The 25,087-nt window shown below is 35.8% G+C and overlaps 1 protein-coding gene across 19 annotated transcripts in view; it reads left to right on the forward strand.

Annotated features, from left to right (window-relative positions):
• The window catches only part of SMG7 (SMG7 nonsense mediated mRNA decay factor), a 96,303-nt gene that overhangs the window by 50,201 nt on the left and 21,015 nt on the right, over nucleotides 1-25,087 (forward strand). For 17 of the 19 annotated variants that reach the window (XM_045452646.1, XM_045452648.1, XM_045452629.1 and 14 more), the window contains 7 exons: nucleotides 6,644-6,675; nucleotides 9,205-9,322; nucleotides 11,069-11,201; nucleotides 19,187-19,358; nucleotides 20,564-20,635; nucleotides 21,463-21,613; nucleotides 21,996-22,131. In XM_045452646.1, coding sequence (XP_045308602.1) covers nucleotides 6,644-6,675; nucleotides 9,205-9,322; nucleotides 11,069-11,201; nucleotides 19,187-19,358; nucleotides 20,564-20,635; nucleotides 21,463-21,613; nucleotides 21,996-22,131 — 814 coding nt within the window. The remainder of the gene's footprint in view (nucleotides 1-6,643; nucleotides 6,676-9,204; nucleotides 9,323-11,068; nucleotides 11,202-19,186; nucleotides 19,359-20,563; nucleotides 20,636-21,462; nucleotides 21,614-21,995; nucleotides 22,132-25,087) is intronic. The other 2 variants (XM_045452638.1, XM_045452647.1) reach the window with 1 other exon arrangement.

Here is a 25,087-nt window from a genome sequence, read left to right on the forward strand (position 1 = left end):
GAGGTATGCAGAATCTGAAGCAGGCTCCAGGCTCTGAGCTGTCAGCACAGAGCCTGACACGGGGCTCAAACTCACGAACCATGAGATCATGACCTGAGCCGAAGTCAGATGCTCAACCAACTGAGCCACCCAGGCACCCCTCTTGTGGTTTTTTTTTTTAAAGTTTATTTATTTTGAGAGAAACAGACACGAGTGAGGGAGGGGGAGAGAGAGAATCCCAAGCAAGCTCCATGCTGCCAGCACAGACCCCAACACAGGGCCCAAACTCACGAAACTTCAAGTTCTTGACCTGAGCTGAAACCAAGAGTCAGATGCTTAACTGACTGAGCCAGCCAGGTGCACCAGTTTGTGTTTTTCATTTTAGCCATTCTTTTTTTTTTAAGAAATTTATTTATTTATTTAATGTAATTTCTTGTCAAATTGGCTTCCATACAACACCCAGTGCTCATCCCAACAAGTGCCCTCTTATTTTAGCCATTCTGAAAGGTGTGAGGTAATAACCTCATTGTAGTTTTGGTTTGCATCAATGTTGAACATCTTTTTTTGTTTTGTTTTTGAGTTTATTTATTTTGGGAGAGACAGAGAAAGAGAGAGAGAGCATACAAGTTGGGGAGGAACAGAGAAAGGGAAAGAGAGAATCCCAAGCAGGCTGTGCACTGTCAGCACAGAGCCCAGTGCAGAACTCGAAATCATGAACCATGAGATCATGACCTGAGCCAAAATCAAGAGTCGGACGCTTAACCAACTGAGCCACCTAGATGCACCAGTGTTGACATCTTTTCATGTGTCTTTTGTCCATCTCTATGTCTTCTTTGGAGAAATGTCTGTTCATGCCTTCTGTCCATTTTTAAATTGGATGATTTGTGTTTCTGGTGTTGAGTTGTTTATGTTCTTTTTATATTTTGGATACTAACCCTTTATCAGACATGACATTTGGAAATATCTCCTCCCAATCGGTAGTTTGTCTTTTAGTTTAGGTTGTTTTTTTTTTTTTTTTTTTTGTTTTGTTTTGTTTCCTCTGCTGTGCAGAAGCTTTTTGTTTTGATGTGTCCCAATAGTTTATTTTTGCTTTTATTTTCCTTTCCTTAGGAGCTATATCTAGAAAATGTTGCTATGGGTGATGTTGGAGAAATGACTACTTGTGCTGTCTTCTAGGATTTTTATGGTTTCAGGTCTCACATTTCTGTCTTTAGTCTAATTTTGACCTTATTTTGTGTATGGTGTAAGAAAGTGATCCAGCTCCATTTTTTTGGAGCTGGTGTTTCCCAACACCATTTTTTTTCCCCATTGTATAGTTTTTCCTCCTTTGTTGAAGATTAATTGACCATATAATTGTGGGTTTATTTCTGGGTTTTCTATTCTACTCTATTGATCTGTGTCTGTTTATGTGTCAGTGCCATACTTTTTTGATTACTGCAACTTTCTGTAGTATATCTTGAAATCTGGAATTTTACTTTTCTTTTTCAAGATTGCTTTGGCTATTTGGGGTCTTTTGTGGTTCCGTATACATTTTAGGATTGTTCTAGTTCTGTGAAAAATACTGTTGGTATTTTGGTGGGGACCGCATTAAATCTGTAGATTGCTTTGGGTAGTTTAGATGTTTTAACATATTTGTTCTTCCAATCCATGAGCATGTGTCTTTCCATTTCTTTGTGTCATCTTCAATTTCTTTCATTAATGTTTTATAGTTTTCAGAGTATAGGTTTTTTACCTCTGTGGTTAAGTTTATTTGTAGGTATTTTGTTGCTTTCGGTGCAGTTGTAAATGGATTGTTTTCTTAATTTCTCTTTCTGCTGCTTCATTATTAGTGTACAGAAATAAAACAGATTTCTGTATTAGTGACTTTGTATCCTGTGACTTTATTGAATTCATTTATCAGTTCTAGTAGTTTTTGGTGGAGCCTTTAAGGTTTCTATACACAGTATCATGTCATCTGTAATAGTGCAAGTTTTACTTCTTCCTTACCGATTTGGATGCCTTTTATTTCTTTTTATTGTCTGATTGCTGTGGCTAGGTCTTCCAGTACTATGTTGAATAGAAGTGGTGAGTGTAGACATCCTTGTCTTGTTCCTGACCTTAGGGGAAACACTCTCGTTTTTTTCCCCATTAAGTGTGATGTTCAGCCTTTATTATGGCCTTTGTTGAGGTATGTTCCCTCAAAACCTGTTTTTTTGTTGAGGGTTTTTATCATGAATGGATATTGTACTTCGTCAGATGCATTTTATTTATCTGTTGAAACGATCATATGGTATGTATCCTTTCTCTTATTGATGTGATGTATCAGATTGATTTGCAAATATCAAACCACCCTTGCATCCTGGGAATAAATCCTACTTGATCATGATGGATGATTTTTTTTTGTTTTTAATTTTTTTTTTTTTTCAACGTTTATTTATCCTTGGGACAGAGAGAGACAGAGCATGAACGGGGGAGGGGCAGAGAGAGAGGGAGACACAGAATCGGAAACAGGCTCCAGGCTCTGAGCCATCAGCCCAGAGCCTGATGTGGGGCTCGAACTCACAGACAGTGAGATCGTGACCTGGCTGAAGTCGGACGCCCAACCGACTGCGCCACCCAGGTGCCCCAATGGATGATTTTTTTAATGTATTGTTGGTTTGCTAGTATTTTGTTTAGGATTCTTGCATCATATTCATCAGAGATATTGGCCTGTAGTTCTCTTTTTTTTTTTTTTTTTTTTTTTTTTAATGGTGTCTTTATCTGGTTTTGGTATCAGGAATGAAGAGAATGAGTGGATTTTGGAAGTTTTCCTTCTTGTACTTTTTGGAATGGTTTGAGAAGAATAGGTGTTAGATCTTCTTTAAATGTTTGGTAGAATTCCCCTGTGAAGTCTTAAGGTCCTGGACTTTTGTTTTTCGGGAGTTTTTTGATTACTGATTCAGTTTCTTTGCTGGTAATCTCAGTCTGTTCAAATTTTCTATTTCTTCCTGCTTCAGTTTTGGTAGGTTATATGTTTCCAGGAATTATATCTGTTTCTTCTCAGTTGTTCAGTATTGTTGGCATATAATTGTATTTCTGTGGTATTGGTTAATTCTCTTCTTTCATTAGTGATTTTGCTTATTTGGGTTCTTTCTTTCTTTCTTTCTTTCTTTCTTTCTTTCTTTCTTTCTTTCTTTCTTTCTTTCATAAGTCTAGCTAGAGGTTTATCAATTTTGTTGATCTTTTCAAAGAACCATCTCCTGGTTTCATTGGTCTGTTTTGTTTTTTAGTTTATATCATTTCTGTTCTACTCTTTATTATTTCTTTCCTTCTCCTGGTTTTGTTGTTCTTTTTCTACTTCCTTTAGCTTTAAGGCTAGGTTGTTTATTTTAGTTTCTACATATCATTTCTGATCTACTCTTTATTATTTCCTTCCTTCTCATGCTTTTGGGTTTTGTTGTACTTTTTCTGGTTCCTTTCGGTTTACAGTTAGATTGCTTATTTGAGACTTTTCTTGTTTCTTGAGGTAGGCCTGTATTGCTATAAATTTCCCTCTTAGGACTGCTTTTGCTGCATCCCAAAGATTTTGGATCATTGTATTTTCATTTTCATTTGTTTCCATGAAAATTTTTAATTTCTTTGTTTTCTTGGTTGACCCATTTATTGTTTAGTAGCATGTTTTTTAATTTCCATGTATTTGTGCTCTTTCCAGATTTTTTCTTGTGGTTGCTTTCTAGTTTCATAGTGTTATGATCAGAAAAGATGCATGGTATGACTTTGATCTTTTTGAATTTGTTAAGATTTGTTATGTGGCCTAATATGTGATCTACTCTGGAGAATGTTCCATGTGCCCGTGAAAAACATGTGTATTCTGCTATATTAGGCTGGAATATTCTGAATATATCTGTTAAATCCATCTGGTCCACTGTATCATTCAAAGCCACTATTTCCTTGCTGATTTTTTGGTTGGATGATCTGTCCACTGATGTTAAGTGTTAAAGCCCCCTACTATTATTGTATTAACTGTTTTTATGTATTTGAGTGCTTACATGTTGGGTGCATAAATATTTACAATTGTGTTACTTTGTTAGATTGTCTCCTTTATTATTATATAGTGTCATTCTCTGTTACAGTCTTTGTTTTAAAGTCTGTTTTGTCTGCTTTAAGTATTGCTACTCTGGCATTCTTTTGACAGCCATTTGCATGACGTTTCTCCATCCCTGTGCTTTCAATCTGCAGGTGTCTTTCGGTCTGAAATTAGTCTCTTAAAGGCAGCATATAGATGGGCCTTGCTTTTTTTTATCCACCCTGTTACCCTGTGACTTTTGATGGGAGCATTTAGTTTGTTTACATTCAAAGTAATTATTGCTATATAAGTATTTATTGCCATTTTGTTAGTTGTTTTGCGGTGGTTTTGTAGTTGTTCTCTGATCGTTTCTTGTTCTCTTTTGTGATTTGCTGGCTTTCTTTAGTGATATACTCAGATTCCTTTCTCTTTGTTACTTGCATATCTATTACTGGTTTTTGATTTGTGGTTGACATTAGGTTTGTATATAACATTGTTTGCAGGATATTTGGTATTTTTTATTACATTTTATAATCTTAGGTTTTAATGGTATAAGCCAACAAGCCTTGTGAACGTAGTTTGTTTTTTTAGTTGCAAAAGTTTAACACCCAAAGTAAACAGTGGAGCTAGGTAATATGAATAATGGGATTTGATGTGATGTTACAGTTGAGGATGAAGTTTAGCTATTTATTTTTATTATTCATTTATACTGATAGTTCCTATATGGCTTGTGGTTACCTGTATAACACCCAGTTATGATTCTGTCTGAAAACTTAATTTAGAAAAAATAAATATTTTTTAAAAGCTAAGAAAATGAAAAGGTTCACATTATGTTTTGATGAAACTAAAACTCACAGCTGATATTAAATACCTAATATTTACAGTAAAAATTTTAGAACCTCTGTGTATTCTCTAGCTTTTATGTTCAAGTTTGTTTTTAGAAATGGAAATCTCATTAGTTTATATACATAACTTTTTAGAATATATGAACATGATTTATCCTTTTTCCTTTCTTCACTTAAAAGATCTTTATTGAATGCCTACTGATTGTTAGGTGCTGTGCTAATAGGCATAGGGGTTGTGACGGTGAGCATTCTTAAAATCTGTGATATCTACTATGTAGAAAAAAATATGTGCTTTGAGAGTATAAAATAGGAATATCCTTCATCTAAGTAAGATTTCTTGAGAAAGTTATGTTTCTGAGACAAAGTATGAGTAATAATTAACCAGACAAAAGGGGAAGAGGTATTCCTAGCAAAGGGACTCTTCTTTACAAAGGTGCTATGTATGAAGGGAGCAGAGCACATTGGAGAAACCAGAAATCCGGTAACTAGAGCACAGAGATCAAGGAAAAGAGAGAATAATGGTAGAAGCAGTGTGCAAACTCTAATTTTTGGAGTGCAGAGAACTTTGTGGGACACTTTAGTAAAGATTTTAGTTTTTACTCTAAGAGCAGTGGGGAAATCATTAAAGCTTTTGAATGGGACTGTTGGTATGGTCAGAATTTGCATTTTGACAAGATCCACCAGACAGCAGTGGGAGAACAGAATGAAATAGGGCAAGAGTGAAATGGAGAAAACAGTTTGGTGGCTTTGCATTAGTCCCAGCAAGGGATGGTTCATAACTTGAATGTGAGTGGATGAAGAGGAAGTAAAGGGAAATCCACACATTCAAGATACATTTAGTTGGTAGAATTCTCTGGAGTTGATAGATTACCAGGGATTTGGGAGAAAGTTGTCACAGGTGACTTTGAGGTATCTGCCTTTCACAATTGGAAAGCAGTGATACATTTGGTAGGGCAAAAAACACCAGAAAGAGAACCAGGAATGGGGGTGGGAATGGGTCATGAGTTCAGTTTTGGACCTCTTGATTACAGGCAACTCTTGAAAAATTTGAGAGAGGAAAGAAGCCACAGCCAGAGGAGGAGAATGCAGGACAGAAGATTTTAGAACTGTGACAGACTTGAGCGTGTTTAAAATACTGAAGAAAAGGAAGGATCCAATATAGAGAGAAGTTTCAAAATTATTGAAGGAGGAAGGGGGTAATTAAGGGAGCAGAAGTTCTTATTAAAGTCTAGAAAAAGCCTACTCAAGTGGAATTACTGGTCTTAAATAAGAGATGCAGTGCCTCTTGTGTTTTAACAAGAAAGAAGAGGGTTGTGTGAACGTAATGTTTAGTAACTGGGCATTGTTTTTCCTGAGATGGGGCTGCTGGCCTTTACTGAAAGGGGTCGGCCTCAGGAAGGAGGCAAAATCCATGTCTGAGGAAAGTGGGAATTTTGAGATAGTTATAGTGGTTAGTGAATTAAGAAACATAGGATTTCCTGGCTGCATTGAGGGAAAATTTTTTGTTTAATGAGTATCATTTAATATTATCTTAAATACATTTGGAAAACCACAAGAATGTGAGCTCATAGAATTCATGGTGACCCTGTATACTTTTAAGTTATGGCATCGGTTTGCCAAAACCTAGTGCTACCCTGGATATTAAAGCAGGGACACTATTTGCAATGTCACAAATAGAGGTGCTATACATCTTGATGTAGTATATTATTTCACCTAACTTTTAGGTTTTAGTGTTACTTATGTTGAGTAGGCCTAGTTTGTTTCTAACTGATGTTCTTTTTTCCCTTTTTTTTAGGCAGGCAGAAGTCCTGAAGGCTGACATGACAGGTACTGGCCGGCTCATTTGGTTTTCACAGCTTATTTTATATACCATTAATGGAATTAAGGGAAGGGTCTCATCTTTCCTATATTACTTGTTGCACTGTCCTAGTTGCCAAAAGGGATGATGACTTAAAATTTGCTTTAAATAATTACTGTTTTTGAACTTTGAATTCTTTTTTTTTTTTTTTTTATGTTTATGTATTTATTTTGAGAGAAGGAGAGAACACGCACGTGTGAGCCAGCAGGAAAGGGGCAGTGAGAGAAGAAGAGAGAGAATCTTAAGCAGGCTCTGTGCTGACAGCTCCCCCAGTGTGGGGCTTGAACCCATGAACCATGAGATCATGACCTGAGCTGAAATCAAGACACTTGACCAACTGAGCCATCTAGGCGCCCCTGAACTTTGAATTCTTACTTAGATGGTTAAGAATTTTATATAATCTGTGCTACATTGTATTGAATATTACCTAATTTAATGCATATAACCATTTAATTTTTATGAACTATTTGTCATCAATTTAAGACATAGAAGAAAGAATTCATATACCATATAAATAAAAATACCTTATGGTATTAAGTTCATGTTTTCCTGTTGATAATTCTCCAAACTTGAATAGTAAGTAAACCTTGAGAAAAAATATTTGTAGGAAAACTGTACTAAAAGTCCTTGAAATTGACTGAACTGCCTTGCCACCTTTCTTTTCTCCCTTTTTTTGTTTTGAATAGCCAGGGTATTTTTGAAAGAAGAACTGAAAGTCCCTAGAAGGAGCAGATGATTTTATCTCCAAAATTAGGAAATATATGGCACTATGTAGTGATCAGTATGCTGTCTATAGCAGCATATGCTGTTCTAAAGTATAAAAAGAGATAATGTGATAATGAATCTTATTCTAATTTTTGAGGACTTTAGTTCTGCAGTGAAATCCACAAAGAGTTAAACTGCTACAACCAGCATTCTGGCCAGAATTTACAATCAGGAGGAAATTAAGACTCTTTAGATGTCTTTTTCTCAACATTGCAGGCCAGTGTTAATGTTGATGCTAATGTTTTAAGAATGTGGTAATATCATCGTCATCTTCTTAAGATAAAAAGAAAAATTCTAAAGACACTTTTTACAGGTATACTTAGTATAGCACCTCAGTTCTTCCCCATTATTAACATAACTGTCGTCATCTTCCTTACTACGGATATTGGTGTCAGCTCTGAGGCACTATATTATGCTTTTGTCATGGTAGGCATAATCTCCATTATGTGACCAAAATTGTGCATGGAGTGATGTTAGGCTGACTATACCTTTTACTTTTTCTTAAGTATTGAATACCCTCAGGAAGTAGGGTTAGGGTTTGGCTTTTATAGGGGACATTTGGCTGCCTAGAAACATTAAGATATGAAGTAATTTAAATGGTAGTCTGTCTGATAAAACAGAGTTAGTGATCCCTTATAATCTTTTCCTTGCCATCGATGAATTGAAACAAGACTGAATAAATCTATAAATCTATTTGGCCCTAAAACCTAGTAAGGGACCAAGAAGCTGATACTACATCCTGTTTTGTTTTGTTTTGTTTTTAGTCACAAACTCTTGTGAGGATTAACTCAGGAGATTTTATTTGTAGACCTAGAGAAGAGTAAAGATTATGCCATTGTGTCCCAGTAAAATATCAAATGTAATCAGAAGCCTAATTGAAAAGTCTTTTATTAAGTTCTTCTATTGGGGCAGATCACTGTCAGTTATTGCACTCATAAGCCTAGTAATCAGAAAGGCTAATGTGTCTTTCAGGACTCTGGCAGACAGTACGGCCCCAACTGAGTATTACATTTTGTCATAGCCTGACTTCCTGATTTCATCTTTCACCCAATCTCTCATTTGGCCTCTTGAGCAGCTTAATCATCATGTGCTGCAAATTCTCATTTATGTTAAATGGCAAGTATGGATTGCTCACAAAAGTTTCTTGGCAAGCAATTTATTAATCATTAAAATAACTCTTACTGTTATGGCTTTATCGGGTTGACATTATATAGAGTAGGAATAACAGCAGAATGCGCAAACAGCTGCTGGATTGTGAACAGACGTGAAGATTCTGTAAGGACAGTTGAGAATGATTCAGAATAAAAAGAAAAAAGCTGCTCTGGACAGAGATACACTTATGAGAGTAAACAGACCATCTTGGCAGTTCATCATTTCAAATGGGGGGACTTTTGTGGCATATGGCTTCCTGTGATATGAATACGTAGAAATCCAAACTACAGCAAAGGGTGCACCATTCGGGTTTTTTTTTTTGTTTTTTAGCCTTTTTCATGGTGTTATTTCAAAGCTAAAAGACAAATACACAAGCATTTTGAACCAGATTCAGTCATTAGCCTGAAGGTGAGAGTCGTTTTAAAATGTAGTAGTATAAAACTTCTGCAGCAATCTATGGTATGAAGCAGGTTTTTGCTTTGGGGAGTGGAGAGGGAAGGAGTCATTGGTGTAGTATAATGGTTTTAACTCTGTTTTTCTATATATCTGCTGTTTTTTTGTTTGTTTGTTTTGTTACTCAGATTCTAAGCTGGGTCCAGCTGAGGTCTGGACATCCAGGCAGGCTCTGCAGGACCTGTACCAGAAAATGCTAGTTACTGATCTGGAATACGCTTTAGACAAGAAAGTAGAACAGGATCTGTAAGTACTATCATTTGGGATGTCCCTGTAAGATCAAGAGTCTCACCAAGACTTTAGAATAAAAAACAATTTGGTTGTTTCTTCTTAACCTGTCTCAGAGTAAGGTCTTTCAATGAAAACAAAAAATTCTAGTACTTGTGATTTTTTTTGAACAGAATATTTGACCATTGTTATTACTTCAGATAGTCTTAGGCAGCAAGAGGAGAATGCTTGAAGTTGAGTCTTATTCAGGTCTTTGGGGTATATCATAAAAACAAATCTATGTATATTTCAAGTACTAAGAGACAGTGTTTGGATTCTCTGTATGTGTTCAGTCCTGCATTTAAACCATGACTAAAAAAGAAATTCAACAGTAAACTTTAGATAAATCTTTGGTGAATGTGATTCTATAAATTTCTTCCAAAGGAAAATGTGTTTGCATTGTAAGGGAACTTCTTCCTTTTATAAAATAAGTAGGTATCTCCTTCCCCCCCCCCCCCCCCAATAAAACTAAAGAAAGATTTTGTATATTTAGGCTATTCCACTTGTTCTTTCTATGAGAGGTGAAATGACAGATGACCAGATTCCCAAGTGAGTAAATAAATGCCTTTTGTGGAGGGCCTTGCCTTATAAATTGGATCAAGGATATTAGCCTGATGAAATATTAAGAATCAGTTAAGAATATTCTATTTAGTAATGCCTAGTACCCTAAGTTGTGGTGAAGATTAGTTTTTCCTATATTGTTCACCTTTCTTAGATACTTTATATTTTTAGGAGTTCTGGTAATAAAAGAGCTTAATCACAGCCACTCAGAATCCGTATCTATGATATTAGAGGCAAGGATAAAATGTCATAAAAAATACTGAGGGAGCGATTGTCCTCATGAAGCATTAAAAACGCAAGTGCTCTAGTGTCTCAAAAGTTGACATTGATAAAGAATTAGGTCCTTTCCAGGTAGGTTGTAGACCTTTCATCTGTGTTTGCTTCCTTTAATCAAGCTAGTAATAATCTCCCTCCATCCTAGTTCTGTTTTCCCCACCCCCCACTGTGGTTTCCAAGTTAAGGAATGACTGTATTTCACCCTAACTGAATCTAAAATGATTCTTTACACAGCTTGATTCAAGAAAAACATTTTATAATAGAATTTTGATATGCCATATTTCGGCACTGTGTTTTTTCCTATTTTAAATAGCCAAAATTGAAATATCAAAAAATGAACTTATATTTCAAGCTGTGAAGAAAACATTAACCCCAAGAGAAATAAAGAAAGCATTAAAAAGAATTAGAACAGAGTGCTGTGGGAAATAGATTTTATGGAAATAAGAGATATGGCTTAATATTGAAAAAGAAATTTTCCCCTTATACCTGTCACTTAATAAGGATATACTCAGTCATTTCTTGGCACAGTGTATACGCAATTTGTTGATAGCTTACTTTTACTTTGGTCTTGCGACTGTAGTTCTTGTTTTGTACTGGGATTCCTAAATAGGCTTTAACTATAGTAGTTCTAAAAGATTAATGACTGAAGCCACAGTCTGATTATTCGAACATTTGGTAAGTGTTTACTAAGGTCAGTTGGATTCTATTGCATGTCTGGTCTTGCTCAAAGAGGAGCATAAAGTTATTTAAATAAGTGAGTAACTTTAATGCAGGTTTACTGTCTAGTGTGTTATAATTATAACAAACAGTTCTTTCTTGTTCTCAGGGGGACCAGTGTCTGCCCAGTGAGTCACTGCTATACCAAATAGAATTACATTTTGTTTTCAGCTGGAATCATGCCTTTAAGAATCAGATCACAACACTACAAGGCCAGGCAAAGAATCGAGCAAACCCGAATCGGAGTGAAGTTCAGGCAAACCTATCTCTGTTCCTAGAGGCAGCTAGTGGCTTCTATACTCAGGTGAGTTCTGCATTGTATATCATTTCTCCTAGAATTAGTCATGAATGTTCTTTATACATATCTTGTTTAATAAGTACTTTTTGTTATGATTATGGGGGCATCCAGGAGTCGATCACCTATAATCCCTCAAGTGAATAAAAATATCCCAGATTGTTGACCATAAGACCTTTAAAACAAAAAAGATTCAATCAAAAAAGGTTTATGGGGCTCCTGGGTGGCTCAGTCGGTTAAGTGTCCTACTTCGGCTCAGGTCATGATCTCGCGGTTTGTGAGCTCGAGCGCCGCGTCAGGCTCTGCGCTGACAGCTCGGAGCCTGGAGCCTGCTTCTGGTTCTTTGTCTCCCTATCTCTCTGCTCCTCGTCTGTTCATGCTCTGTTTCTCTTTCTCTCAAAAATAAATAAACATTAAAAAAAAAATTTTTTTTAAAGTTTATGTTTTGGCTTAAAGTTTGGAGATATAATTGTGTGAGTAGAAAAAGGGTCATGAGAGCCATATCTTAGTGAAACAGCAAAAGTAGTCTGTTATAAGTGGTATTAGAGCAAATGTGAATTTATGGGTATGGGTATAGTTCATTGTGAAAGTAACAGCTGTGTTGTGCCAGGTAAGAAATAGTCAAAATTTGTGATATCAAGTGAGTTTTCATAGTATTAATGTGTTTAGTAGAATTTATCTGAAGCTTTAAATGCTGTTAAGCTACCTAAGAAATGAAGTAAATTTTCCTCCATTTTAATAATAAAATGATTACTTTATTATTTTAATGATTTATCATCCTCAGAGACTTATCTTGTGGTTGGTTACATGCTGATAAAACTTCTAAACCGGGTGGGTTAAACAATACATAAATCTTCTTTCCGAACAATGAATTTTCTTTAAACAGAATATTTTAGAAAACTTCATCTCATCCATTTGTAGTAGCATTCATAATTAATAAAATGTGTATAAACTCTCAGAATGGCGAGACACAGTTTTGAAGATCTTGGACTAAAAGAAATCTTTGGCCATTCTCTCTGTGCTTGCTGCTTGACCGTTGCTACCTGTATTTCGGCTCCATTTTGGTTTTACCATGTCTCGGAATGAAGGAAAAGGAAAGGCTGTGTTGGAAGTTGTCACATAGTTAGCCATCATCTTACAGAGATTATTTGTTTTACTTAGACTAAAACATTCTTCACAGTTGATCATTGAAAGAACTAAAGTATGGTTCTTCTTTTCAAAATTAATTTTTAAATGGATGCCAACTTCTAGCAGTAGAAGTTGGTACTTCTGGAGAGAGGGATTGCAGTGTGCCACTAACTAGTCCTTAAAGCAGATGTTAAAGATTAATTCATTCCACAAGTTGGCTTTTAAAAGCCTACTGTTCTAAGGCACACTACAGATACTGAGGATATGAAGGGAAAAGAGATAGTCTTTTCCTTTTTTTAAGGGAATATATAGTCTAAATGAAGAGATGGATACATTAATAGATATTCCTTTTTGCTTTCTAATTATAAAAATAATGCATACTAGTTTTAAGAAATTTGGGAATTACACAGAAAAAGATTTAATTCTGTTCAGGATAAATTACTACTTTAATATATATTCTTCTGATGCTTTAATAATTTTGTACATAGTTGTACATATCCAGTATTATATCTACTTTATAAACATGTAAGTTTTCCCTTGTATTGTCATGCAGTTTGATAAGCATTTTCTCTAATATTGGATTATTTGATGATGACAATTCTTCACTGGATGATGAATAAAATCACTGGATAATCAAGTTATAAAACTATTAACATACATTGTTATTTCCCAGGAGATTATCATTTATATTTTTATATTTCCATCAGCAGTGTATGTAAGTGTCCATCTTTTTTTTTTTTTTTTTTTAATTTTTATTTATTTTTGAGAGAGAGAGACAGAGCGCAAGTGGGGGAGGGGCAGAGAGAAAGGGAGACGCAGAATCTGAAGCAGGCTCCAGGCTCCACGCTGTCCGCACTAAGCCCAACACGGGGCTTGAACTCATAAGCTGCAAGATCATGACCTGAGCTGAAGTCGGACACTTAACTGGCTGAGCCACACAGGCGCCCCTGCAAAAGTATCTATCTTGATGCATGCTTGCCAGCATTGTGTTTTCAGTAAAAGTGAATGCATGATTAAATGAGTAACTTACACTTATTAGATGGAAAATAATTTTTCTTTTAAAATTTAATGTTTGGTTATTAGTATTGAACTGCATTCCTATTTTATTAGATATTTGTATTTTGTATAAGTCATTGTTTACTTTTCCTACTTATCATTTGGATCCTATTGTTTTCATGGTGATTTGTCTGATTTATACTGAAAGATACTAATTTTTTCCATTATTTTTGGCAGATATCTTTTTCTCAAGTTTCTTCTTTTGTTCTTTCATTTAATTCAGAGTTTCCTAATGTTACCAGGTTCTTTTTTTTTTTTTTTTTTTTTTGAATATGGTTTTTGTTTGTTTGTTTTGTTTTGTTTTGTTTTTGTCCATAGGTCAGTGGAGGGAGTGTGAGCAGGGGAGGGGCTGAGAGGGTGGGGGAGAGAAAATCCCAGGCAGGCTCAATGCAGGGCTTGAACTCAAAATTGTGAGATCATGACCTCGGCCAAAATCAAGAGTCAGACACTTAACCATCTAAGCCACCCAGATCAGTGGATATTTAGTAAGGACAATAATATTTATATTTAAAGGAACAAATAGATATTATAATTCAAATCTCAATATTTGAAAATTAGCACTAATATCTTATAATAATGATTAAATTATGACATCTGTAAAATGCAAATTTATGAAACTATTATAAGTTGATATTTATGAAGATCTTTTAAGATGATGAAAGGATCATGTTATTGAATTACAGTTTGACTGGATATGTTAATCGAGGAATCTCAGCTCAGAGTATTAACAAAAGTGTTGTCCCCTACCCTGCCATCACTACTTTCTTCTATGCTTTGTTGAATTCCAGATTTCTACCATAACTTCTTAGAAAGATTTCATAACATTCTGGTTGCTTTTAGATTTTTGAAATATAGTCTAGTTTTAAAACTCTAGTCTGATTCAAATCTGTATTCCTTCCTCTCCCTATGTAGTAGAAAGTGGAATTTTGAATGAACACAGCTGAAGTAGGGGGAGCAGTAGGGACCCCGAGCAGCTGGGCATGGTGGAAGAGAGGGAAGGAGTCCATATGCTACAATACATTTTTATTATAGTTATTATACAGATTTAGGTTAATCACCTAGAAACATGATTTTTAACCTTTTTTATGATGCAATGTAACACATTTCCAAAGTTTTAATTGCACCTTGATAAATCTGCAAGGAAGGAAAACAAGAATCATTTTTATTGAGGGAGTATGGTAATTGTAAACAAAATTTTATAGGCAGGTAAATAAAATCATTCAAATTATTTTATAATGAAAAATATATGGCTAATCTAATTTTGAAAAACATTTTTTCGATTTTTATAATAAGCATTGATTTTCTCCACCAGCATTCCTTAGGCAGTGGTTGAACAATTAAAACAATTGTAGAATGAGTGTTAATAAACTTTTTCATATATTAACATTAATAGGATATTTTACTTGCATTTTTATGTTGTCTTCGTTTGATAATTGAAACAGTTAATGGTGTTGCTAACAATAATGTTTTATACATCTTTCTTGATTACACATAGTACAGATTAAGCTATGAGACTGAGGGTGTAGACCAAATCCACGTCATCATACAACCTTCTAGGCCACGATGAGTTTTGAATTTTAATCTTTAAGTGTAGTTCCGAGCCGTTGGAGAGGAGGCAGGGACGTAACATGATAAAGTTCGCATTTTTAAAAGATTATCCTGGCAGGGGGCTCCTGGGTGACTCAGTTGGTTGAGTGTCTGAGTCTAGCTTAGGTCATGATCTTGCGGCTAGTGAGTTCGAGCCCTGTGTCGGGCTCTGTGCTGACAGCTCAGAGCCTGGAGCCTGCTTCAGATTCTGTGTCTCCCTCTCTGTCTACCCCTTCCCCTCTCAGGCTCGCTCTCTCTCTCTCGCTCTTGCTCTCTTTCTGTCAAAAATAAATAAACATTAAAAAAAAGTAATAAAAAAAAAATTATCCTGGCTGTTGTATGGAGAATGTTGTATGGGGGTTAGGAATGGAAGCTAATTAGGATGCTACTGTGGTAATAGAAAAAAAGTGATGGATTTTTGAGGATTAACCAATAGACTTGATCATGGATTGGACTGGATATGTGGAATCAAGATAGGGGAGGAGTCAAAGATGACTTCAGTTATCAGATTGAGCAGCTAGTTGACTAGTTGTACCATTTACCGAGATGGAGAATACTGAAGAGAAAACATCTCTGTCCGTGTTAAATTAGATAGCCTATTTGACATCTGAGTGCAAATGTCATATAGGTAATTGGATAAATAAGCGTGGAGCCCAGTAAAAAGGTCAGGGCCAGAGTAAATTTTATGATTACAATGAAGAACCCTGCCTTAGTCAGACATTAGTGTTTGGTATTTAAAACCATAGAGCTAGGTGAGAACAGGTCAGCACAAGAGGAGCCACCATTGCAGTAGTAGAAAATCAGAGCGGTGACTTGGAAGTCAAGAGAAAACATTTCAGTAAAAAGAAGGAGTGGTCATCCCTGTTGAGTGGTGCTAAGAAGTCAAATAAGATGATTAAAAAGTGACCGATTAGATTTGACAGCATAGAAGTCACTGGTGACATTAACAAATACTGTATTTCTTCATTTCTAAAATATTTTGGGGGCCCCTGGGGTGGCTCAGTCAGTCTTCCAACTCTTGATTTCAGCTCAGGTCATGATCTCACCATTGATGAAATCAAGCCCCATGTCTCTGTGCTGTCAGCTTGGGATTTTTTTTCTCTGTCTGCCCCTGCTGTGCATGTGCGTGCTCTGTCTCAAAATAAATAAATAAACTTTAAAAAATAATTTAAAAATGTTTTTCATATTTTAATGTCTCTTGATTAGAAGTTCACAAGAGATGATAAGGCACTATTTAATTGGCAGTATTTTTTTCTCTCAATGTTACAATAAATAATAGTTCATCATACAATTTATGGTATCTTGGATTTAATGAAATGTGACTTTGGTAAAGTGGGAATAGAAATCTGATTGGAGTGGATTGAGAAGAGATTAATACATGATTATCCTCATTTATATTTCTGTGAAGATGTTTTTACTTCTTAGCTGTCATTTTGTGAGCCATTTAAAGCATGGTACCAAATTCAAGCCAGAACCGAATTCCCAAAGTAAAGATGTAACAACATTCTACTGTAGGTTTTTTTAAAACATCAAAGAACTGAACAAGTAGTTGTTACTCTAAGAAACTGGGAGCCAAAAAAAAGTATTATTTTCTGTAGTTTTTTTGAGGGGTGATGTTCTATACCTTCATAGTTAATTCTCCATTTTTAGCATAGAAGAGCCAAGGAGCAGTGGAATAACGTAATCCTGAGTTTTCACAGAATAATTGCCAAATATAGTTTTGTTCAACTTATGAAACATCTGTTTTTCTTCTTTAGTGCCACCTTGTTTCTGCATCTAAATCAACCAGAGCTCTCTTACCCAGAATCTTTGAATCAGCAGGAACTTTTCTGATATCTTCACCTACAACTCCTGGGTTCAGGCAAAATTTTATTACAAGACATTCTATATGATGCTCCAGCCACGTTTGATTTACTTTTTTGTGTGAACATTCTTTTTTCTTCTTGATAGATGTTTAGCCTTGCCTTGTGTTCCAGTCTGTTCTTTCAGTACCTACCAAACTCCGTTCTCTACCATCCACCATGTTTCTTCTTGCTATCTTCTACATTCGTCTGTTTTTGGTGTCTCCCTCTCCCCCCATTTTTCGTTCCTTTCCTGTATTTCTTGCCTTTTCTATTTGCTGACTCTAGCCATTCTGAGCATTTACTTGTTTACCTAATTTTATCTCAGCAAATTTTTGCCCATTACAAATGTACAGGTATAAGTAAAGCTGAAATAGATAATTCCTGTGCTTAGTAGTAAAGGGTACACAAGGGTACACAGAATTTGTATTCAGTTATGGAAGTAGTTTTTATCTTAGAAAAAAGTAGGACATTTTAAATCATGAGTTGGGTCCTCAGGGTGTCTTATTTTATATTGTGAATTCTGCACATTAAAAAGTGTGATAGAATCAATGTATTTCTAATTTTGTAACGTTAGTCAAATCACTTGATATTTCTGTTGCTTTCATATCCTCATCTGAAAAAATAGAGCTTCATCACTATATATACTATATTGCTGCTAGTTTATCTCCAGGATAAGTGAGACAAATGTATCAAGTAAGCTAGGGAATGCAGTTTGCTACAGATATAGATTATTCTCTTGGCTTATGCTAGCTATCATGTTTTCCTTGCTCCCTTCCCCTTCCCCTCCCCACCTTCATGTTATTTATCTATCTTGCTCATTTGACTGTGAGCTCTTTAAGAACATAGATTTTCTTATTCATCTCTGTTATCCCTGTTGCTTACCATGGTGTCTGATATAGTAAGCAAATATTTGAATGAATATATTTAAGTAAATATTTGAATGGATGGAATAGAACGGAAAGAACTGTGTGGGGCCAATAATGAAACCCTTGGGGAACAAGGTCGGGGGAGAAATGCTTTTGAATAAAGGAGGCTGAAAAGGAATGATTGGTAAGACAACAACAACAAAAAAGCAAAGCTCAGTGATCAGCCTTAAGGTTAGCTGTTTTAAATGCAGCAAAGAGGTCCAATAGGATAATGACTGAAAAGTGTCCATTGTATTTGCTTATTAGATAACTGGGTCTCATATGGACAACAGTTTCAGTAGAGTGGTGGTGGATGGTAGGTTGGGAAGAGGGGTTTGTGTGGAAGGCAGATCATAATGGATTAAGAAGTGAATAGGAATTGAGAAAGCAAATAGGACACGTGTGGATTCCTTTGAAGCAGTTTGGTTAAGAAGAGGAAGAGACATTAAAAGGTTACTGGAGGAGGAATCTAGGATCAAGGAGGGGAGTGTTTTGGTTTTGGATTATTATATTTTCTGTGGGTGACACTTGATATTTGCAGGCCATAGCAAAGAAGCATGAGAAGTTGACAGTAGATATAAGAGTGAGGGGATGGTAGGCAGGAGGCAGACAAGAATGAAATAAGCATGCTCAGACAGAGGAGTTAGTTCTGACGAGGAGGAGGTAGGTACCTCTAATAGTAAGACTAGAGGAGATAAAGGAGGAAGAAGTGGGTAGTCTCCATAAATGTCAAAAGTCCCTTGCAGGTCTGTATCAGATCCATTGTGTATGCAAAGATAAGAACTGACATAGGACTTAAAATAAATCTCAGGAGGGGCGCCTGGGTGGCGCAGTCGGTTAGGCGTCCGACTTCAGCCAGGTCACGATCTCGCGGTCCGTGAGTTCGAGCCCCGCGTCAGGCTCTGGGCTGCTGGCTCAGAGCCTGGAGCCTGTTTCCGATTCTGTGTCTCCCTCTCTCTCTGCCCCTCCCCCGTTCATGCTCTGTCTCTCTCTGTCCCAAAAATAAATAAACGTTGAAAAAAATAATAAATAAATAAATAAATAAATAAATAAATCTCAGGGAACTCCTAAAATCGAACAAATATGTTGGCTTGCATTTAAGTCCTATTTGTAACCACTCAGTCTTTAATGGTTTTTGTGTCTTTCTAAGAGAAATAGTAGATAGATAATTTCTTGGAGTTGCTTGCTGAATGGGACTGAATACCCTATTCAGGTAAAAAAGTCTTTTTAAATAATGTTTCTGTTCCTTTTAGATGCACATCTTAGATTGCTCTAATACTTAAGAATTTAAAAGATATGATTTATAATAAATGTTACTAGTTATCCTATCCTGTTTTCTTAGAGTCTTTGCTCCGGTCTCAGTAGTATATGATATTAGGTATACATGTTAACGTATGACAAACTTTACTGTTAGAGCACTGCTGACTTACCAGTTCTGACTTACCACTAAATCTTGCTCATGTTTTCCTTTTAGTTATTACAAGAACTGTGTACGGTGTTTAATGTAGATTTACCATGCCGTGTGAAGTCTTCCCAATTGGGAATTATCAGCAATAAACAGACGCATACCAGCGCCATAGTGAAGCCACAGTCTAGCTCCTGTTCCTATATCTGCCAGCACTGCCTCGTCCACCTTGGAGACATTGGTGAGCCTTTGGTGTGAAGGAATTGCTAATATATTCATCCTTTTCTTTGGAGTAGTCATAGAAAGAAGTTCTTTTCCCTCAAACTGAGTATGTACACACAATTTCGTTTGCCATAAGAGGAAATTATAAATTGTATATTAAAGAATTTACAGTGTCTCAGTATTTTGGGATTGGCAAAGGATTTTCAAGGTAGTAACTTTCATATGAAGATGTAAATTTTATTCGGACTTCATGCAGATGTAGGCAAATGAATAGCAAAAATGTAATCAAAGCTAAAGTTTTCAAAGTGGTGCCGTAATGTCTTTTAAATTAAAAGTCTGTACTCTTGGAATTGCAGGGTTTATAAGTTACTCCTTCTGAAGCTAGATTGTCTTCTTTTCTTCCTATCGTCAGTATATTAAAACCTCATTTTTAATTGTTTCCTTTTTGCAGTTAAATTTGTTTTTCTATTTAATGTAGTTTGTCTGAGAGTGTTATGTAACTTATTCTTGTTCGTCCCTTTAAGGTGACCTAAAAGGGTTGTAAAATAAATTAACTATAGGATTATGTTTCAACTGTCCTCAAATAACAAGGAATGGAGAACATTCCTTTGAGTTCGAAGATTTTAGATATCTAGATGTCATATAAATCATTGACTCCATTTGGGGTCATGTCAAACTAAGCACCAAGTTCTGCATGGAGACTCAGTGAATAGTGCATTTAGGTTGTTTTTGCTTTTAGTGTATCCTGTGCACACACATACTTAATATCGCAGTAGGTATGAGACATTTTTCAAAGTCACTTTATAAGATATTGAAGAAATACATAATTTTCAGATCATATTGTATAGTGTTTTTTGTTTTGTTTTGTTTTTAAGTGCCATATAACTCACCCCTTCTTGGTGGGCCGGCTCCAGGTCACCAGCATAGTCCATAGGGGGAGCTGGTGATGCATGACACTGGAGGACCTGAAAATGGGGGCTAGGTAAGCTTTACAATTGGTTCCATGCTGAATGTCCCAAATAGGGAAGGCCAGATGGACACTTCACACATAATCCTATAGTTAATTTGTTTTAAAGTATTTTCTGTCTTTAATTATCTTAAATTAATTTTAATGTGTTTATTATCTTTAGAATTGAAATCTGTAGTTGTTTTGAAAATAGTACCCTACTAGTTTTTTTATTCATTGTTTGTTTTTAAACTAACGTTTCTTTTTCCTCTTCTCAGCTCGATACAGAAACCAGACCAGCCAGGCAGAGTCCTACTATAGGCATGCAGCTCAGCTTGTCCCCTCTAATGGTGAGTGGGTCTCTCACAGCAAGTTGTGGTTGACTAGAATACTTGATTCTCTATAGCAGTATGGAAAATAAGGCTCATCTTCAGGTTTTTGAAAGCAAAAGATTTTGGAGTTTTGGTATTAAGTTTTGGAGATTTGGTATTGATTGACTTGGAGTTTTGGTCATATTTTTTCTTTTCATTGTATATTCTATATAAGCAGAAGTGGATTTTTTAAATAAAACTGTTGTTGTCAGTAAACCAGTATAAAAAGAATATCCCCTAATGTGATCTAAAATTGTTTCAATAACTCTGGCTTCCTTAATTATCTCTTAATACCACCATTTCCTTACTAGAAAAATTTTTATTTATCTAAGAGATAGTGCTTATGTCTTTTGATGGCCTCAAAATCGACATTAGCAGTGATTCTTGTTTGGTGAAATACATCATTCTTGTTAAGCCAAATTGAAATTCTTTTAGATTCTGAAAGGAGCTCCTTTCGAGCAGGGGTGGCAGTTGAGCACACCGTTCGTTTCGTTTTGTCTCTGGCTGCTTTCCCACAGCGGTGGCAGACGTGGTAGTTGTGATGGAGTCTCCTAGGCCCACGTGAAGTCTTACCTATGCTTCTAGTGCTCTCTACCCTAATGACGTGCTTTTTAACCTGTACATGCTATGTTCTGTTGTGGGAGTGTGCTGTTTTGAATTATGCCCATTTGTAATGAGTTACTCATGAGATTTACTTTATAAAATACTCCCCATTATTAATTTAAAGGTTTGAAAACTGATCACCTTATTCTGATAGCAAGACTGTGCATCTTGGGTTACTTTAGCATCTTAACTTTCTCCTCTAGGTCAGCCTTACAATCAGTTGGCTATCTTAGCTTCTTCCAAAGGAGACCATCTGACCACAATTTTCTACTACTGCAGAAGCATCGCTGTGAAGTTCCCGTTCCCAGCTGCCTCCACTAATCTACAAAAAGCACTTTCTAAAGCACTGGAAAGGTAGGGCTGACTTTTCCAAGAGGACTTTGTGTAACCTGGTAGTCTTCACCTGTCAACCTGATAGCATACAAGAACTGATAGTTACCTGTGCTTCTCTTCCATTTGCCTAATTTCTCAACATGTAGATATGTTTTAATAGTTTTGCATGTAGTCATTGCTGAATTTCAAGCAGTCAGCCTCTGATTTGTTCCCAGTAGAGGAGTACAGGCTGCTGAATTCTCACAACTCCTCTGAGTGTGTTGCAGATAAAAAGTTTCATGCAGAATCTTCTCCTTGTGTATCAGGTGCTCAAATAATGTGTTTTTGCAGACTGAAACCTCTTTTAAGAGGTGTTAGCCATTTTGCTGCTTAAGATTCATGGAAATTTTTCTTCCGTTTTCAGCCGGGATGAGGTGAAAACCAAATGGAGTGTTTCTGACTTCATCAAGGCCTTTATTAAATTCCACGGTCATGTGTACCTGAGTAAGAGCTTGGAAAAGTTGAGCCCACTTCGAGAGAAATTGGAAGAACAGTTTAAGGTTAGATTTCAAAAATAGAGAATTTTTTTGTCTTGTCTAAATCAGGAAGCATAAGATATTGATGAAGTTGACTCCTAGATTTATGTCATTACTTAGCTGTGAACTCTTGGTTAAAAGTAAATTTGAAGCATATGGAGTTTTTGCATACGGCATCCCCTCAATTTATTTATTTATTTATTTATTTATTTATTTTTAAAAATTTTTTTTTTCAACGTTTATTTATTTTTGGGACAGAGAGAGACAAAACATGAACGGGGGAGGGTCAGAGAGAGAGGGAGACACAGAATCAGAAACAGGCTCCAGGCTCTGAGCCATCAGCCCAGAGCCCGACGCGGGGCTCGAACTCACGGACCGCGAGATCGTGACCTGGCTGAAGTCGGATGCTTAACCGACTGCGCCACCCAGGCGCCCCACGGCATCCCCTCAATTTAAACAGAGATACCATCTATAAAGAAATATAGCAGTGGTGTTTTCACTAAATAGCTGCTGTTTGGCAGAAAGTTACCAAAGTGGGGAGAAAAAAACAACTCCTCCTTCTTCTCAGATCAAGCACCTTTCTCTCTCAGTTTTGAAAGTACTACTTTTGATGGTTTTTATATTCTTAGATATAATTCTGGTACCTACTTTATAATATTTCCATTTTGCAACCCGGGCTCATTATTCTCATTGTGCTTTGATCCATCAGGATTTGTGGTAGTTTGAAGGAAAGCAATGAGAATTTCATTCTTTTATTAATTTGTGTAAGGAAATAAATTAACCTTTGTTATATTTATATATATGAAAATGATCTTTTATTAGAATATTGAATTAGCAGTATTAATTCTGTCTTTAATTCATGTATTCAACAAATATTTGACTGCCTGTTAATGTCAGTCACTGTTTTAGTCACTGGGATCAGCAGTGAACAAGACAGTCTTAAAGAACATTTTATATTTCTTGGTTGCTTCTGGGTATCTAAGCACTTGGGATGTTGTCTATAACTGCCTTACAGTTTTATAAGTAGTATAAAAGTAACATGTTCCAGAGATTGTAAAACTTAGTTAAGAGACATAAATTAGCCAAGTATAGTCAATGTGAGGTAGTTTTACAGATAATCATTTTGCAGTTAACACTTTTTATGTACAAGAGATTGTACTAAATAACTATAATAGAAATAGTTTGTTTTTGAATAATCTTTTAGAATCTCCTGCTGCTTTCTGCTTCTTTTAGGGGCCTATTTCAACTTTTAGCCCATGATTTACAGAATCAAGTACAAGCAAGGAACAACTAATTTTTATGCCCTAACTAAGCTATTCTGCCTGTACAGAACAAACAAGTCTGAATAGTTTCATTATAAGTGGTCAGATATATGAAGGATTATTTTAAAATAACTTCTCTTTGTCTTTTCTGAGGTCAGAACTAAAATCATTAATCCTAAAAAGATATCTATAGGGGGTTGCTAAGGATTCTGTCTTTTGAGAGCTTAAAAGTCAGGTTGACAGTCGTCTTCCTTGGATGGTTTAGGTACAGTTCTGTAAACTAGCAGGGGATTGGATCCAATGACCTGTTGAGATTGCTCCTGGCTCTGTTTCTGTGAAATAGGGACTGGGGGGAACCTACCTTAATTAGGTCCTCTCTATATGGAAGTTACTCTGGTCTAGAGTCTAGTCAGTTTTGCATTTGATTCAAGTTCAAACATTAATATTGAAATATATATTTCCATATATAAAGTTTGGGGGGTTATGTGGACAATTCCTAAAAGATGCTTTGAAGTATCATTCCAACACTCTAAAGTTAAACATAGTATGAGGCAGATCTATTTTTAACTTTACTCATTACTGAAATACCAGAAGAACATTGTTGGAGTGAAATTCTAGCACAGTTGAGTAAATATTCAAAAGTGTTTCTAAAGCATATGTAGATAATTAGTGTCATCTACATGTAAACTTCAGCATATCTAACTAGTAATCTTTAGCTACTAAGCAGAGATGTTTACCAAATTGAGGTGTATTAAAAGATTTAAGGCCTGTGATTTAGGAAATGAGATGCAAGCCTTTTTATATATGTTAAATACATGCTGTTTTTTTCATGGTACTGAGTTCAGTAAACTCCACAACTGCTGTTGAAGGTGCCTTTGAGTAACAGTGTGTCCGTTCCAATCTGATTTTGTTCCTAGTGAGGCCCTCTGCTTCCTACAATACAATCTAAATTTTATGAAAATATAACTACATAATTACACTTTTACTTCTAAAGATGTGAATTATTCCTTCACCAAGTACTTACTGAGTACCTACTGTGAACCATATACTTCTCTAGGCTTTTAGAGGTGGAGGGGAGAGCAAGACACAGTCTGTGCCTTCGTGAAATTTTACATTCTCATTTGCTAGTACTTAGGATGGACTCACGTGCATTAATTCTTCTGGGCATACACTAGAAAATCCTTTAAAGGGCTGTGATTGTATTCTATAGGACATTGCTGCCTAAAATAAAATGCCAGTGGATTAATAGATACGTTGTTCTGTTTTACTCATAAGAAAAAATGCTTTTTGAAAAATACAAATTAATATTCTCATTTTTTGCCAATATTATATGTTTATATAAACGGTCAGTTTATCTAAAAGGTTAGATATAGAGACTGAAGGAGAAGTTTTATGGGAGAATTCAGAAGAAGAGATAGGATTTGGGGACATTTTAAAGAAAGGAAAAATGCTTGATGCCTTTGAAAAAGGAATGAGCATTCTCCATGTATATACTGGCATGGTAGGTGGCAAGGAAGCTGAGAGAGTAGCTGAAGTGGAATTGAATGGTATTTTCCTGCCGTGATAATGGGAGAGATCTTGCTAATAGGATCCTAAAACTTACTCTGGATGTTTCAGGTTCTTTATGTAAATAGAAAAAAAACTCAGAAGTTGCTGGACAAAGGCAGTTCTAAATTTCTGAGATGGTAGGATCTCTTGTCACTGCTTGTAGAATCATA

The sequence above is a fragment of the Leopardus geoffroyi genome, chromosome C3, assembly GCF_018350155.1.
Source record: "Leopardus geoffroyi isolate Oge1 chromosome C3, O.geoffroyi_Oge1_pat1.0, whole genome shotgun sequence".
Lineage (NCBI taxonomy): Eukaryota > Metazoa > Chordata > Mammalia > Carnivora > Felidae > Leopardus > Leopardus geoffroyi.